This window comes from Panulirus ornatus, chromosome 14, assembly GCF_036320965.1.
Source record: "Panulirus ornatus isolate Po-2019 chromosome 14, ASM3632096v1, whole genome shotgun sequence".
In the NCBI taxonomy this organism is placed as follows: Eukaryota; Metazoa; Arthropoda; class Malacostraca; order Decapoda; family Palinuridae; genus Panulirus; species Panulirus ornatus.
Window position 1 is genome coordinate 1,234,430 of NC_092237.1, and position 13,743 is coordinate 1,248,172.

The 13,743-nt window shown below is 40.2% G+C and overlaps 2 protein-coding genes across 3 annotated transcripts in view; one reads left to right on the forward strand and one right to left on the reverse strand.

Annotated features, from left to right (window-relative positions):
• Positions 1-13,743, reverse strand: part of LOC139753130 (uncharacterized) — a 250,412-nt gene that overhangs the window by 220,923 nt on the left and 15,746 nt on the right. The gene's annotated exons all lie outside the window — the stretch shown is intronic.
• The window catches only part of conv (insulin like growth factor binding protein acid labile subunit convoluted), a 32,858-nt gene that overhangs the window by 11,833 nt on the left and 7,282 nt on the right, over positions 1-13,743 (forward strand). For both annotated transcript variants that reach the window (XM_071669254.1, XM_071669255.1), the window contains exons 4-6: positions 1,087-1,281; positions 4,101-5,815; positions 8,386-8,581. In XM_071669254.1, the coding sequence (XP_071525355.1) occupies positions 1,087-1,281; positions 4,101-5,815; positions 8,386-8,581 (2,106 nt within the window). The remainder of the gene's footprint in view (positions 1-1,086; positions 1,282-4,100; positions 5,816-8,385; positions 8,582-13,743) is intronic.

Genomic DNA, 13,743 nt, shown 5'->3' on the forward strand with positions numbered 1-13,743 from the left:
TATCCAGGGAGGGGGATGAAGGAGTAGAAGGAAAGAGAGGTTGAAAGTGAATGATGGGCTAAGCTTTGTATAGGTACACTTGGTGCTGAAGTGCACCTTATGGATGAGCAAATCTTATCTAATTAGGGTAAATATTGTTTTGTCTAATTGCAAATGTCTGCTGTATTTCTCACCTTGATTTTGTGCATATCAAACATTTTTAGAAGTAGCCTTCTATATGACTTTTTTTTACACAAAGAATCTAACTGTGTTATATGATTTTATATATCAACTGGCTGGAAAGATAAATACTCTAATTATATCTCTTATGGAAAATGGTTGTGATAACCAAATTCACAGGACAAATTTATAAACTGGTGAATAGAACGAGAGATACATATTCCCAAGCAAAAATTATTGTATTCAAACATCAGGTGAAAATAACCAACACCAGGACCAAAAGAAAGGTTCCAAAGTCCTGAGTGCTACTTTACTTATATGAACCTTTATATATTCGGAATCTTCATACTGAAAGTATTGTACATATAATTTTTTTTGTATTTTCAGTAAAACTCTCTTAGCTGTGTACAACTCACTGTGACATACTGCTGACTGTACTGTCAGTTTATTAAAATACTTTCCAAATTTGTTATTCTATACTGAATTTACTTCTTATAATGTTTGATACACTTCAAGAAATTAGTTATCTTGATTTTGTACAACAAAAGACATTATGCATAAAGAGTAAAGTAGAGGAAGTATTGGATGTAGATTGATATATTTCTTGAGCAATTTAATTTGGTATTGTTTAAACTGGATATTTAAAAGCATGTAAAAACTTAAAATTCTGTCAAAATACACAATCACCTGTTGTTACATCTATAAATTATTGGAGAAATATGCATTGTCTACTAGTCTCAAACAGAATTTAGCTACAAGGTGTTTAATATTTGCACATTGGTGTATTCCTCATCACACACCTTTGCTGGAAAATAATCAAAATGTTCTTACTTTATGTTTCTTCAAGACCATGTTAGACCATTGCATATCACAGGTCTTGTTCAAGTTTTATTAGAATATTGCCTACTGCATAATCTTTTCCTGCAGGACCTAAATCAAATGGTATGGTGCAACATGTCTCACAATGCAATCACAACATTTGGGAGAAACCCCTTTGCCCGCAACTCTGTGCTGGGTTGGCTCAAACTATCTCACAACCTTCTTTCCAAGATTGACGCTAGAACCTTTAGGTCCATGAGGTTCCTCCGCCGCCTCTTTCTCAGTGATAACCAGATTGCTTCAGTAAGTCAGAACTCAATATGTTTAGGGAAAGCTGTGCATATCCATCTTGTTAAATGGAGAGTAACAGCTAATGCCTGACATTGGAGACACACGTACATCCCTGTAGATAGCATTCATACAAAGTTTAGACTTATGAGTGCACCATCAGAGGGGAGAATATGGAGTAGTCCTTTAATAATCATTAATGTTTTTAGGTGCACTTAAAATACTGAATCATGTGTATTCAACATCTCCCCTCATGATAAAGGACTATAGAAATGTAAAATCTTTCAATGTGAATACCAACATTTCTATGAAAAAAAAGCCCTCATATGATAATGGTTAAGTGAAATAATGCTGGAATACATGAAAACTATGATTTTGAGCTAAAAGCTAAAGACTTCTGTAAATGATAAGTAACTCGTATTTGTAAGCTCTTGTTTTGCAATGCATGAGTTACTGTACTTGTATGATGTGAATTATCTTTAAGTCTAATCCTCAAATATTTTCTTTTTCTTCCATTCATATATCATAAGATTTGTAACTATGATGCAGTACATTTAGTGAAAATAACTTTGACGCAGGTATTGCTTTTTTAATTTGCAGGGTATTTTGTTCCAACCTCCTGCTTTTCTCTATTGCTCCTTACATTTTGCCAAAAGGCTTGGCTTGCATGTAACGCTTGCCACAGGAAAGTCTAGAGTTACGAAGAATGAGCTGTGTAAGTTAAGTGTTAAGTGTGACAAGGATAGATTACATGTTTGTGGACAGAATGCCAGTAGTCCACACATGGGTGAGGATGAAAAGACAAGATAACTACCTGGGTCAGAGGAATGCAACTTGACAATCACTAATTGCTGGTCTCACTACGCAGCTGTCAATAACCCTCTTGATACCCAGTTGGGTAGTACTGGGAATATACCTCCCTGGTTGTTGGCCACCCATCAGCTACTACCTACCATAATAATGATAATTATATTAATAATAATAATAAACGCAGGAGACAGCGACAAAGCAAAAAAAAAAAAAAAGATAATAATAATAATAATACCTCGCAAACGCGGGAGACAGCGACAAAGCAAAATAAAAATAATAATAATAGTAATAATAATAATAAAAACAATAATAACGATAATAATAATAATAAGTAATTGGAATGATGTGGTATACCAGGGTCGACGTGCTGTCAATGGACTAAACTGGGGCATGTGATGCATCTAGAGTAAACCATGGAAAGGTCTGTGGGGTCTGGATGTGATAGGGAGCTGTGGTTTCGGTGCATTACATGTGACAGCTAGAGACTGAGTGTGAGCAAATGTGGCCTTTTTTGTCTTTTCCTGGCGCTACCTTATTGAAGCGAGGGGTAGCAAAGTAGTTTCCTGTGGGGTGGGACAGTGACAGGAATGGATGAAGGCAAGCAAGTATGAATGTGTACATGTGTATTGTTTCCTGGTGCTACCTCGCAGACGTGGGAGACACCGATTATATATAATATAAATAGATAAATAAATGAAAATAATAATATAGTTGCGAGGCGTGGGCTATGGATAGAGTTGTGCGGAGGAGGGTGGATGTGCTGGAAATGAGATGTTTGAGGACAATATGTGGTGTGAGGTGGTTTGATCGAGAAAGTAATAATAGGGTAAGAGAGATGTGGTTGAGAGAGCAGAAGAGGGTGTTTTGAAATGGTTTGGTCACATGGAGAGAATGAGTGAGGAAAGATTGACCAAGAGGATATATGTGTCAGAGGTGGAGGGAACCAGGAGAAGTGGGAGACCAAATTGGAGGTGGAAGGATGGAGTGAAAAAGATTTTCAGTGATCGGGGCCTGAACATGCAGGAGGGTGAAAGGCATGCAAGGAATAGAGTGAATTGGAATGATGTGGTATACTGTCGTCAACGTGCTGTCAGTGGATTGAACCAGGGCATGTGAAGCGTCTGGGGTAAACCATGGAAAGTTCTGTGGGGCCTGGATGTGGAAAGGGAGCTGTGGTTTCGGTGCATTATTACATGACAGCTAGAGACTGAGTGTGAACGAAAGTGGCCTTTGTTGTCTTTTCCTAGCGCTACCTTGCGCACATGAGGGGGGAGGGGGTTGTTATTTCATGTGTGGTGGGGTGGTGATGGGAATTAGTAAAGGTAGACAGTATGAATTATGTACATGTGTATACATGTATATACCTGTGTGTGTATATATATGTATACATTGAGATGTATAGGTATGTATATTTGCGTGTGTAGACATGTATGCATATACAAGTCTATGTGGGTGGGTTGGGCCATTCTTTCATCTGTTTCCTTGTGCTACCTCGCTAACGCGGGAGTCAGCAACAGAGCAAAATAAAAAAAAATAATGATAATAATAATAATAGAATAATAATAATCCATCTTTTACAAATTGAAATACAAGAGGGGGAGGGCTCCACTCCCACTAACTAAGGAATAGTTCATTAAATTTAGGCAGCCATGTGGCTGAAAATATGCAGTTGAGATATTGCAGAACTGGGAGGTCATAAAAACTAGTTAACTAATCATAGCTAATAATAATGCTTGACCTCTCCTACAATAAAATCTCAAATGGTTGAGTTCACTTGTATAAATATTATTATGCCACTCCAGGATCCCTTTTATTATGGGAATTATAAGCTCATTTGGAGCAAGAGCATCCACATCAACATTAAATTCCTTTCCTTCAACTGACAGTGACATAACCTTGCTGAAGGTAACTTCTCTCATACCGTGTAACCACTTGTAATTCCATGCATCCACAGATAGCAGACTTTCATATAACCTGGACAGACTTGTGTGATAAGCATACTCTCTGGTCTCTCACCCCTGCAGGTGGGCCGAAGTGCTTTCAACAGCATGCGTCGAATTGGAACCATTGACCTCGCACGCAATAAACTTAAGCAAGTTGACAGCAAACTGTTTGAAGATTTAGAGCACTGTGAAGTTATTGATCTAGCAGAGAATCAGATAACTGTAATAAGGAAGAATGCCTTTGCTAATCTTTTCTTGGTATCAATCAACATCAGTCACAACCAGATATCAACATTTGAGGATGAGTCATTTGTCAACTGTCGCAACATCACAGTGCTTGACCTCTCCTACAACAATATTACAAAAATGCCAAAGGAAGTCTTCCCAGGAGATTCAAGTTACATGACAGACTTTCGGCTGCAGCACAACAATATTTCTGACCTTGGTGATATTAGTTTCCACTTTTCTGGAGTTAAAATTGTAAATGTCTCATATAATCGTATCAAAACAATTCCGAGAAACACTTTTCCAAAACTATATGAACTGCACACAATTGATGCAAGTCATAACCAGATCAATACCATCTACAGAGGTGTATTTAGTGGTCTGTTTTCCATTAGACACATGGACTTTAGTTACAACAGCCTTGAGAACCTTGTTGGCAGTGTCTTTGGCACTCTCCCAACTCTTCTTAGTTTGGATTTGTCACAAAACAGAATCTCGAAGCTTTCTCGTTCAATTTTTTCCAATCTGGTGTCCCTTCGGGAGCTGTGGCTCAATAATAATGCCATTAATGAAATTATCATTGTTCCACAGTCGCTCAACTATCTCCATCTGCAGCACAACAATATCTCCAGCATTCGGCCACGCCTCACTTGGCCTCAAATGAATGCTCTCCTTTATCTTGACCTGGCCCACAACAACCTTGGAGATTCTATGGGTGGGGGAACCTTCTGGCATCTAAACTCACTCCGAATCCTTAATCTGAATAATAATTCCATGACAACACCTCCATGGCAGGCCTTTAGTGAAATGCAGACTTTACAGTATTTGTACCTTGACCACAATAAGATCACAAACCTTACAAGAGGGGCTTTTGGTCGTCTACCCGTTGTGTTTACACTTAGTCTGGCACACAATGGCATGACCAACATCAGCAAGCAATCTTTTGAGGGTCTCCTGCAACTTCTAACACTCAATTTATCCCATAATGCCCTTCACCATATTCCCAATGAAGCATTCAGAGGCTGTGTGTCAATGCGAACTATTGACTTGTCTCACAATTTCTTGAAAAAAATTGATAATAACACAAATGGTTTATTGGATGACTTACTATCAATAAGACACATCAATGTATCACACAACCTCTTTGGCACAGTGTCAAAGAAGATGTTCCCTTATCATAAGTGGACCCCTTACAATGTGGAGACTGTTGACATGAGTTACAACATAATGCCTGTTCTGCACAAAAACTTACTTATAGGCTTACAAAAAGTCAGACGCCTTAATGTCTCCCATAATCTCCTAAATGAAATACGTCCAAGCGTAATTGGCAACTTGACAAAACTGGAGGTACTGGATTTGTCATCAAATGATCTGGAGGCCTTAGGCAACACTGTGTTTGGGCGTGGGAAGGCTCTAAGAGAGGTCTACCTTCAGAACAACTCCCTCATCTCTGTCCCTGCCCACATCTTTATGTCTAATGAGAACCTCACCTATCTTGACCTTAGTGACAACAACCTCCACCACTACTATGATGTGTTTGTCCCCAGAGCCATCAATGGAACCACAATCAGGTATGCTATATCATCTTTTATGCCAAGAATTATGTGCTTTTTTGTCGGAAATTTTTTATTACATATGTATAGCATACTCACAGGCATCAGTAGCATGTAACATGAGTTGCTGCTGATTAATAGTACACATCTGGTCAAGCTATCTCTAAACCATAGCTTTGAGAGGTGGTCCATTTTATTACAGGTGTGAATTGTGTCCTCTGGGTTTCTTACAATACCTACGTAAAGAAATTCATTAATCTGTCTATTACCACTAACTCTATTTCCAGTTTTCATGGGGTAGATAAGCATATGGAGCTTCTGAAAATCATTTACATATATCTTAATCAAGTATGCTCAAGTGAAAAATTATATTTAAGATATGGCTATATGTACTCATATAATTTGCTCACCAATATGATGTTTCAAATCATGAATATGTAAGTGCTGTCCCAAACTGGAGGTGGAAGGATGGGGTGAAAAAGATTTTGAGTGATTGGGGCCTGAACATACAGGAGGGTGAGAGGTGTGCAAGGAACAGAGTGAATTGGAACGATGTGATATACCGGGGTCAATGTACTGTATATGGACTGAACTAGGGCATGTGAAGCATTTGGGGTAAACCATGGAAAGTTCTGTGGGGCCTGGATGTGGATAGGGAGCTGTGGTTTCAGTACATTACACATGACAGCTAGAGACCTTGTGTGAACAAATATGGCCTTTTTTTAAAAAGTATGGTTTCCTGGTGCTACTTCACTGAAGTGGGGGGGAAGCAGTGCTGTTTCCTATGGGCTGAGGTAGTGCCAGGAATGGATGAGGGTAAGCAAGTATAAATATGTGCAAGTGTATATATCTATATGTCTGTGTGGCTGATACAAGTGAGAAACTGCAGAAGCTAGTGACCGAGTTTGGAAAAGTGTGTGAAAGGAGAAAGGTGAAAGTAACTGAATAAGAGTATGGTTATTAGGCTCAGCAGGGTTGAGGGACAAGTTAGTTGCAATGTAAGTTTGAATGGAGAAAAAATGGAGGAAATGAAGTGTTATAGATATCTGGGAGTGGACTTGGCAGAAAATGGAACCATGGAAGCAGAAGTGAGTCACAGGGTGGGAAGGGGTCAAAGGTTCTGGGAGTGATGAAGAATGTTTGGAAGGAGAGAATGTTATCTCGGAGAGCAAAAATGGGTATGTTTGAAGGAATGTTAGTTCCAACAGTATTATATGATTGCGAAGTTGCAAGGCATGAGCGATAGATAGGGTTGTACAGAGGAGGTTGGATGCATTGGAAATGAAATGTTTGAGGAAAATATGTTGTGTGAGGTGGTTTGATCGAGTAAGTAATGAAAGGGTAAGAGAGATGTGTGGTAATAAGAAGAGTGTGGTTGAGAGAGCCGAAAAGGGTGTGTTGAAATAGTTTGGGCATATGGAATGAATGAGGGAGGAAAGATTGACAAAGGATATAAGTGTCAGAGGTTGAGGGCACAAGGAAAAGTGGGAGCATGAATTGGAGGGGGAAGGATGAATGATAAATATTTTGAGTGATCGGGGCCTGAACATACAGGAGGGTGAGAGGCGTGCAAGGAATAGAGCGAGTTGGAGCAATGTTGTATACTAGGGTCAACGTGCTGTCAGTGGACTGAACCAGGGCATGTGAAATGTCCAGAGTAAACCATGAAAAGGTCTGTGGGGCCTGGATATGGATAGGGAGCTGTGGTTTCATTGCATTACAAATGACAGCTAGAGACTGAGTGTGAGTGGATGAAGCCTTTTTTTTCAGGCATTAACTGTCCCTACTGTTATGTGAACATTAGACAGCTAGTAGTGTCTCCAGAGTTATGTGAATATTAGACAGCTAGTAGCATCCACATAGATAGGTGCACATGAGACATAGTGTCTCCAAAGTTGTGAACATTAGACAGCTAGTAGTACCCTTGTACTTATGTGAACATCTGACATCTTGTAGTCTTCCCACCTTTCTGTGAACATCATGCATCTAGTTGCATCCCCATACTTATGCAAACATTAAACAGCTGGTAGTATCCCTACAGTTATGTAAATGTTAGACATCTAGTAATGTCCCCATAGTTATGTGACCATCATACATCTAGTGGTACTCCCATAGTTATATGTGAACATTAGACATCTAGAAGTGTCCTCATGGTTATGTGAATATCAGACACCTATTGTTTTCCAACAGTTATATGAAGATTACACATCTCAAAATGCATTCACAATTATGTAAGCATTAGATGTCAAGTTATGCGAACATTAGACATTTAGCAGTGCCCTCTTCCTCAGTTTTGTAAAAATTTTATATCTATTAATGCCCCTTCATAGCTGTATGAAAATGGACATCCAGTTGTGAGGTTTCACATCAGTATGAATATTAAAAGTCCAAAAGAATAAACATCAAGATTCTATGCAATACTCATTCTTTGTTGCATAAACATTTAAGGTGCATTAGTACCAACTCATAGCTGTTTGAAATTCAAATTTCCAATGCTATCTTCACATACAGTCACAAGAAAAATAGCCCATCTGTATGTCCAGAACTTGGCCAGTTTTTTCTACTACATAGTTATCCTTATATTACAGGTACACAAACAACCCAGTGGAGTGTGACTGTTCACTGCGGCAGGTAAGGGCATGGCTGGACACTTGGCTAGGGTCTGAGACGTGGCGAGATGTAGTGTGTGACAGACCACTTCACTTGGCTGGCCGGGCCCTTCCTCGCATTGCTGAAGAGGAACTACGCTGCAATGATGAACGTCGTTCAGAGGACAAATACCAAGTGAGTTTCACTAATGTTTATTGCTCTCCAGAATATTTTTAAGAGATAAGTAATGTAAGGATCTGTTTGCAAAATGAGTAGCCTGTTTAACTGTGATATTATGCTGAACCAATGGGTTTCATTTAGTAGTTTTGCTCACACAAGTTGTATCACAACATTCAAAGCTTCCTGTGACAGGAAAAGTTAATGAGATTGAGTTCTTATATACAAACATTCAAGGTTTCATTTATTTTTTTTCATCAAAAAACTGAAATAGTTCACAAATTCATCTTATGAGAAAATGAGATTATTTTGTTGCATTTTTACACCGTATGTTTGCCAAATTGTGTAAAAATGATACTGTGTAATAAGCCTATGAGGGGCTAAGGTGAACCATGTACACTATATGACTGCCTTATCATGCTCCCCAGCTCCCAAAAATATAGGATCTTTGACAATTGGTAAATGTTCTTTCACAAACATCAGAAAGTTAAACAAAGTCCATGTGCATAACATGATTCAATGTTGCTCATCATCTAGACAACTTTTTCACATGCCAGTGTGTCTCTTAAGTGAATTCCTTACGCACACTCAATATCATACATATACTGAATCCCATCACATGGAATATACTAATAAAGTTCAAAGCATATCAGCTGAATCATTACCATTAGTTCAATTTGGCAATATAATATAATTGATTCTATTTGTATTAACATGAGTTAGATCACCCCCCTACATATCCATAAGTCCAGTGTGCTGAAGTGAGCAAATTCTTCTACATTAGTGTACTATTTCTTTACTAATTTTCTGTGTACACTTAGATGATGCCAGATGAGACTAATATCTCCATTTTCATTTTTAATCATGCATAAAACAGTTCCACTGCTCATGATCAGTAATCAGTCTCCTATCCTTTCCTAAAATACCCCATCCTCGACAGTTCAATTAATTCCTTTATGTCATTTTTGTGGTCTGCAGTTTCTCACTGTACCTTCATTAATACAGCCACATGGAACCATGGAGGCGGAAGTGAATCATAGGGTGGGGGAGGGGGCGAAAATCCTGGGAGCCTTGAAGAATGTGTGGAAGTCGAGAACATTATCTCCGAAAGCAAAAATGGCTACGTTTGAAGGAATAGTGGTTCCAACAATGTTGTATGGTTGCAAGGTGTGGACTGTGGATAGAGTTGTGTGCAGGAGGGTGGATGTGCTGGAAATGAGATGTTTGAGGACAATATGTGGTGTGAGGTGGTTTGATCGAGTAAGTAATGTAAGGGTAAGAGAGATGTGTGGAAATAAAAAGAGCGTGATTGAGAGAGCAGAAGAGGGTGTTTTGAAATGGTTTGGGCACATGGAGAGAATGAGTGAGGAAAGATTGACCAAGAGGATATATGTGTTGGAGGTGGAGGGAACGAGGAGAAGTGGGAGACCAAATTGGAGGTGGAAAGATGGAGTGAAAAAGATTTTGAGTGATCGGGGCCTGAACATTCAGGAGGGTGAAAGGCGGGCAAGGAATAGAGTGAATTGGATCAGTGTGGTATACCAGGGTCGACGTGCAGTCATTGGATTAAATCAGGGCATGTGAAGCATCTGGGGTAAACCATGGAAAGTTCTGTGGGGCCTGGATGTGGAAAGGGAGCTGTGGTTCGGGCATTATTGCATGACAGGTAGAGACTGAGTGTGAACAAATGGGGCCTTTGTTGTCTTTTCCTAGCGCTACCTCGCACACATGAGGGGAGAGGGGGGATGTTATTCCATGTGTGGCGAGGTGGCGATGGGAATGAATAAAGGCAGACAGTGTGAATTGTGTGCATATGTATATATGTATGTGTCTGTGTGTGTATATGTATGTGTACATTGAGATGTATGGGTATGTATATTTGCGTGTGTGGACGTGTATGTATATACATGTTTATGGGGGTGGGTTGGGCCATTTCTTTGGCCTGTTTCCTTGCGCTACCTCGCAAACGCAGGAGACAGCGACAAAGCAAAATAAATAAATAAATAAAATATATATATATATATATCTTTTTTCTTTCACACTATTCGCCATTTCCCGCATTAGCGAGGTAGCGTTGAGAACAGAGGACTGGACCTTTGAGGGAATATCCTCACCTGGCCCCCTTCTCTGTTCCCTCTTTTGGAAAAAAAAAAAAAAAAGCGAGAGGGGAGGATTTCCAGCCACCCGCTCCCTCCCCTTTTAGTCGCCTTGTACGACACGCAGGGAATACGTGGGAAGTATTCTTTCTCCCCTATCCCCAGGGATAATATATATATATATAATATATAATGTGCTGGCAATGCGGCTCTTGGTTCCATGAATCATGTATCAGCTATCAACTTGGAAAACTGGTGCCATTTATGCTCAATTATTCTTTCACCTGTAAGAACTGCTCTCCAACTGGTGTTGAGAACTTCCGCAAAACTCAAGCACAACTCCGAGATATGTGCATAACAGCCTTAGCCAACTTGCAGCATTCTAGTGGCAAAGATGGTAGAGGAACCTCAATGTTCAGCTTGCAGCGGGATGTTATTCCATTTTTAGAGCAAAACTTCTCCTCGTTCCCTCCACCTCCGACACATATATCCTCTTGGTCAATCTTTCCTCACTCATTATGTCCATGTGCCCAAACCATTTCAAAACACCCTCTTCTGCTCTCTCAACCACGCTCTTTTTATTTCCACACATCTCTCTTACCCTTACATTACTTACTCGATCAAACCACCTCACACCACACATTGTCCTCAAACATCTCATTTCCAGCCCATCCACCCTCCTGCGCACAACTCTATCCATAGCCCACACCTCGCAACCATACAACACTGTTGGAACCACTATTCCTTCAAACATAGCCATTTTTGCTTTCGGAGATAATGTTCTCGACTTCCACACATTCTTCAAGGCTCCCAGGATTTTCGCCCCCTCCCCCACCCTATGATTCACTTCCGCTTCCATGGTTCCATCCGCTGCCAGATCCACTCCCAGATATCTAAAACACTTTACTTCCTCCAGTTTTTTTCCATTCAAACTTACCTCCCAATTGACTTGACCCTCAACCCTACTGTACCTAATTACCTTGCTCTTATTCACATTTACTCTTAACTTTCTTCTTTCACACACTTTACCAAACTCAGTCACCAGCTTCTGCAGTTTCTCACATGAATCAGCCACCAGCGCTGTATCATCAGCGAATAACAACTGACTCACTTCCCAAGCTCTCTCATCCACAACAGATTTCATACTTGCCCCTCTTTCCAAAACTCTTGCATTCACCTCCCTAACAACCCCATCCATAAACAAATTAAACAACCATGGAGACATCACACACCCCTGCTGCAAACATACATTCTCTGAGAACCAATCACTTTCCTCTCTTCCTACACATACACATGCCTTACTTCCTCGATAAAAACTTTTCACTGCTTCTAACAACTTGCCTCCCACACCATATATTCTTAATACCTTCCACAGAGCATCTCTATCAACTCTATCATATGCCTTCTCCAGATCCATAAATGCTACATACAAATCCATTTGCTTTTCTAAGTATTTCTCACATACATTCTTCAAAGCAAACACCTGATCCACACATCCTCTACCACTTCTGAAACCACACTACTCTTCCCCATTCTGATGCTCTGTACATGCCTTCACCCTCTCAATCACTACCCTCCCATATAATTTACCAGGAATACTCAACAAAGTTATACATCTATAATTTGAGCACTCACTCTTATCCCCTTTGCCTTTGTACAATGGAATATATATATATATATATATATATATATATATATATATATATATATTATTTTTTTTTATTATACTTTGTCGCTGTCTCCCGCGTCTGCGAGGTAGCGCAAGGAAACAGACGAAAGAAATGGCCCAACCCCCCCCATACACATGTATATACATACGTCCACACACGCAAATATACATACCTACACAGCTTTCCATGGTTTACCCCAGACGCTTCACATGCCTTGATTCAATCCACTGACAGCACGTCAACCCCGGTATACCACATCGCTCCAATTCACTCTATTCCTTGCCCTCCTTTCACCCTCCTGCATGTTCAGGCCCCGATCACACAAAATCTTTTTCACTCCATCTTTCCACCTCCAATTTGGTCTCCCTCTTCTCCTTGTTCCCTCCACCTCCGACACATATATCCTCTTGGTCAATCTTTCCTCACTCATCCTCTCCATGTGCCCAAACCACTTCAAAACACCCTCTTCTGCTCTCTCAACCACGCTCTTTTTATTTCCACACATCTCTCTTACCCTTACCTTACTCACTCGATCAAACCACATCACACCACACATTGTCCTTAAACATCTCATTTCCAGCACATCCATCCTCCTGCGCACAACTCTATCCATAGCCCACGCCTCGCAACCATACAACATTGTTGGAACCACTATTCCTTCAAACATACCCATTTTTGCTTTCCGAGATAATGTTCTCGACTTCCACACATTCTTCAAGGCTCCCAGAATTTTCACCCCCTCCCCCACCCTATGATCCACTTCCGCTTCCATGGTTCCATCCGCTGCCAGATCCACTCCCAGATATCTAAAACACTTCACTTCCTCCAGTTTTTCTCCATTCAAACTCACCTCCCAATTGACTTGACCCTCAACCCTACAGTACCTAATAACCTTGCTCTTATTCACATTTACTCTTAACTTTCTTCTTTCACACACTTTACCAAACTCAGTCACCAGCTTCTGCAGTTTCTCACATGAATCAGCCACCAGCGCTGTATCATCAGCGAACAACAACAACTGACTCACTATATATATGTAGGTTTGCGGCAGGGGTGTGTGATGTCTCCATGGTTGTTAATTTGTTTATGGATGGGGTTGTTAGGGAGGTAAATGCAAGAGTTTTGGAAAGAGGGGCATTATGAAGTCTGCTGGGGATGAGAGAGCTTGGGAAGTGAGTCAGTTGTTGTTTGCTGATGATACAGCGCTGGTGGCTGATTCATGTGAGAAACTGCAGAAGCTGGTGACTGAGTTTGGTAAAGTGTGTGAAAGAAGAAAGTTAAGAGTAAATGTGAATAAGAGCAAGGTAATTAGGTACTGTAGGGTTGAGGGTCAAGTCAATTGGGAGGTAAGTTTGAATGGAGAAAAACTGGAAGAAGTAAAGTGTTTTAGATATCTGGGAGTGGATCTGGCAGC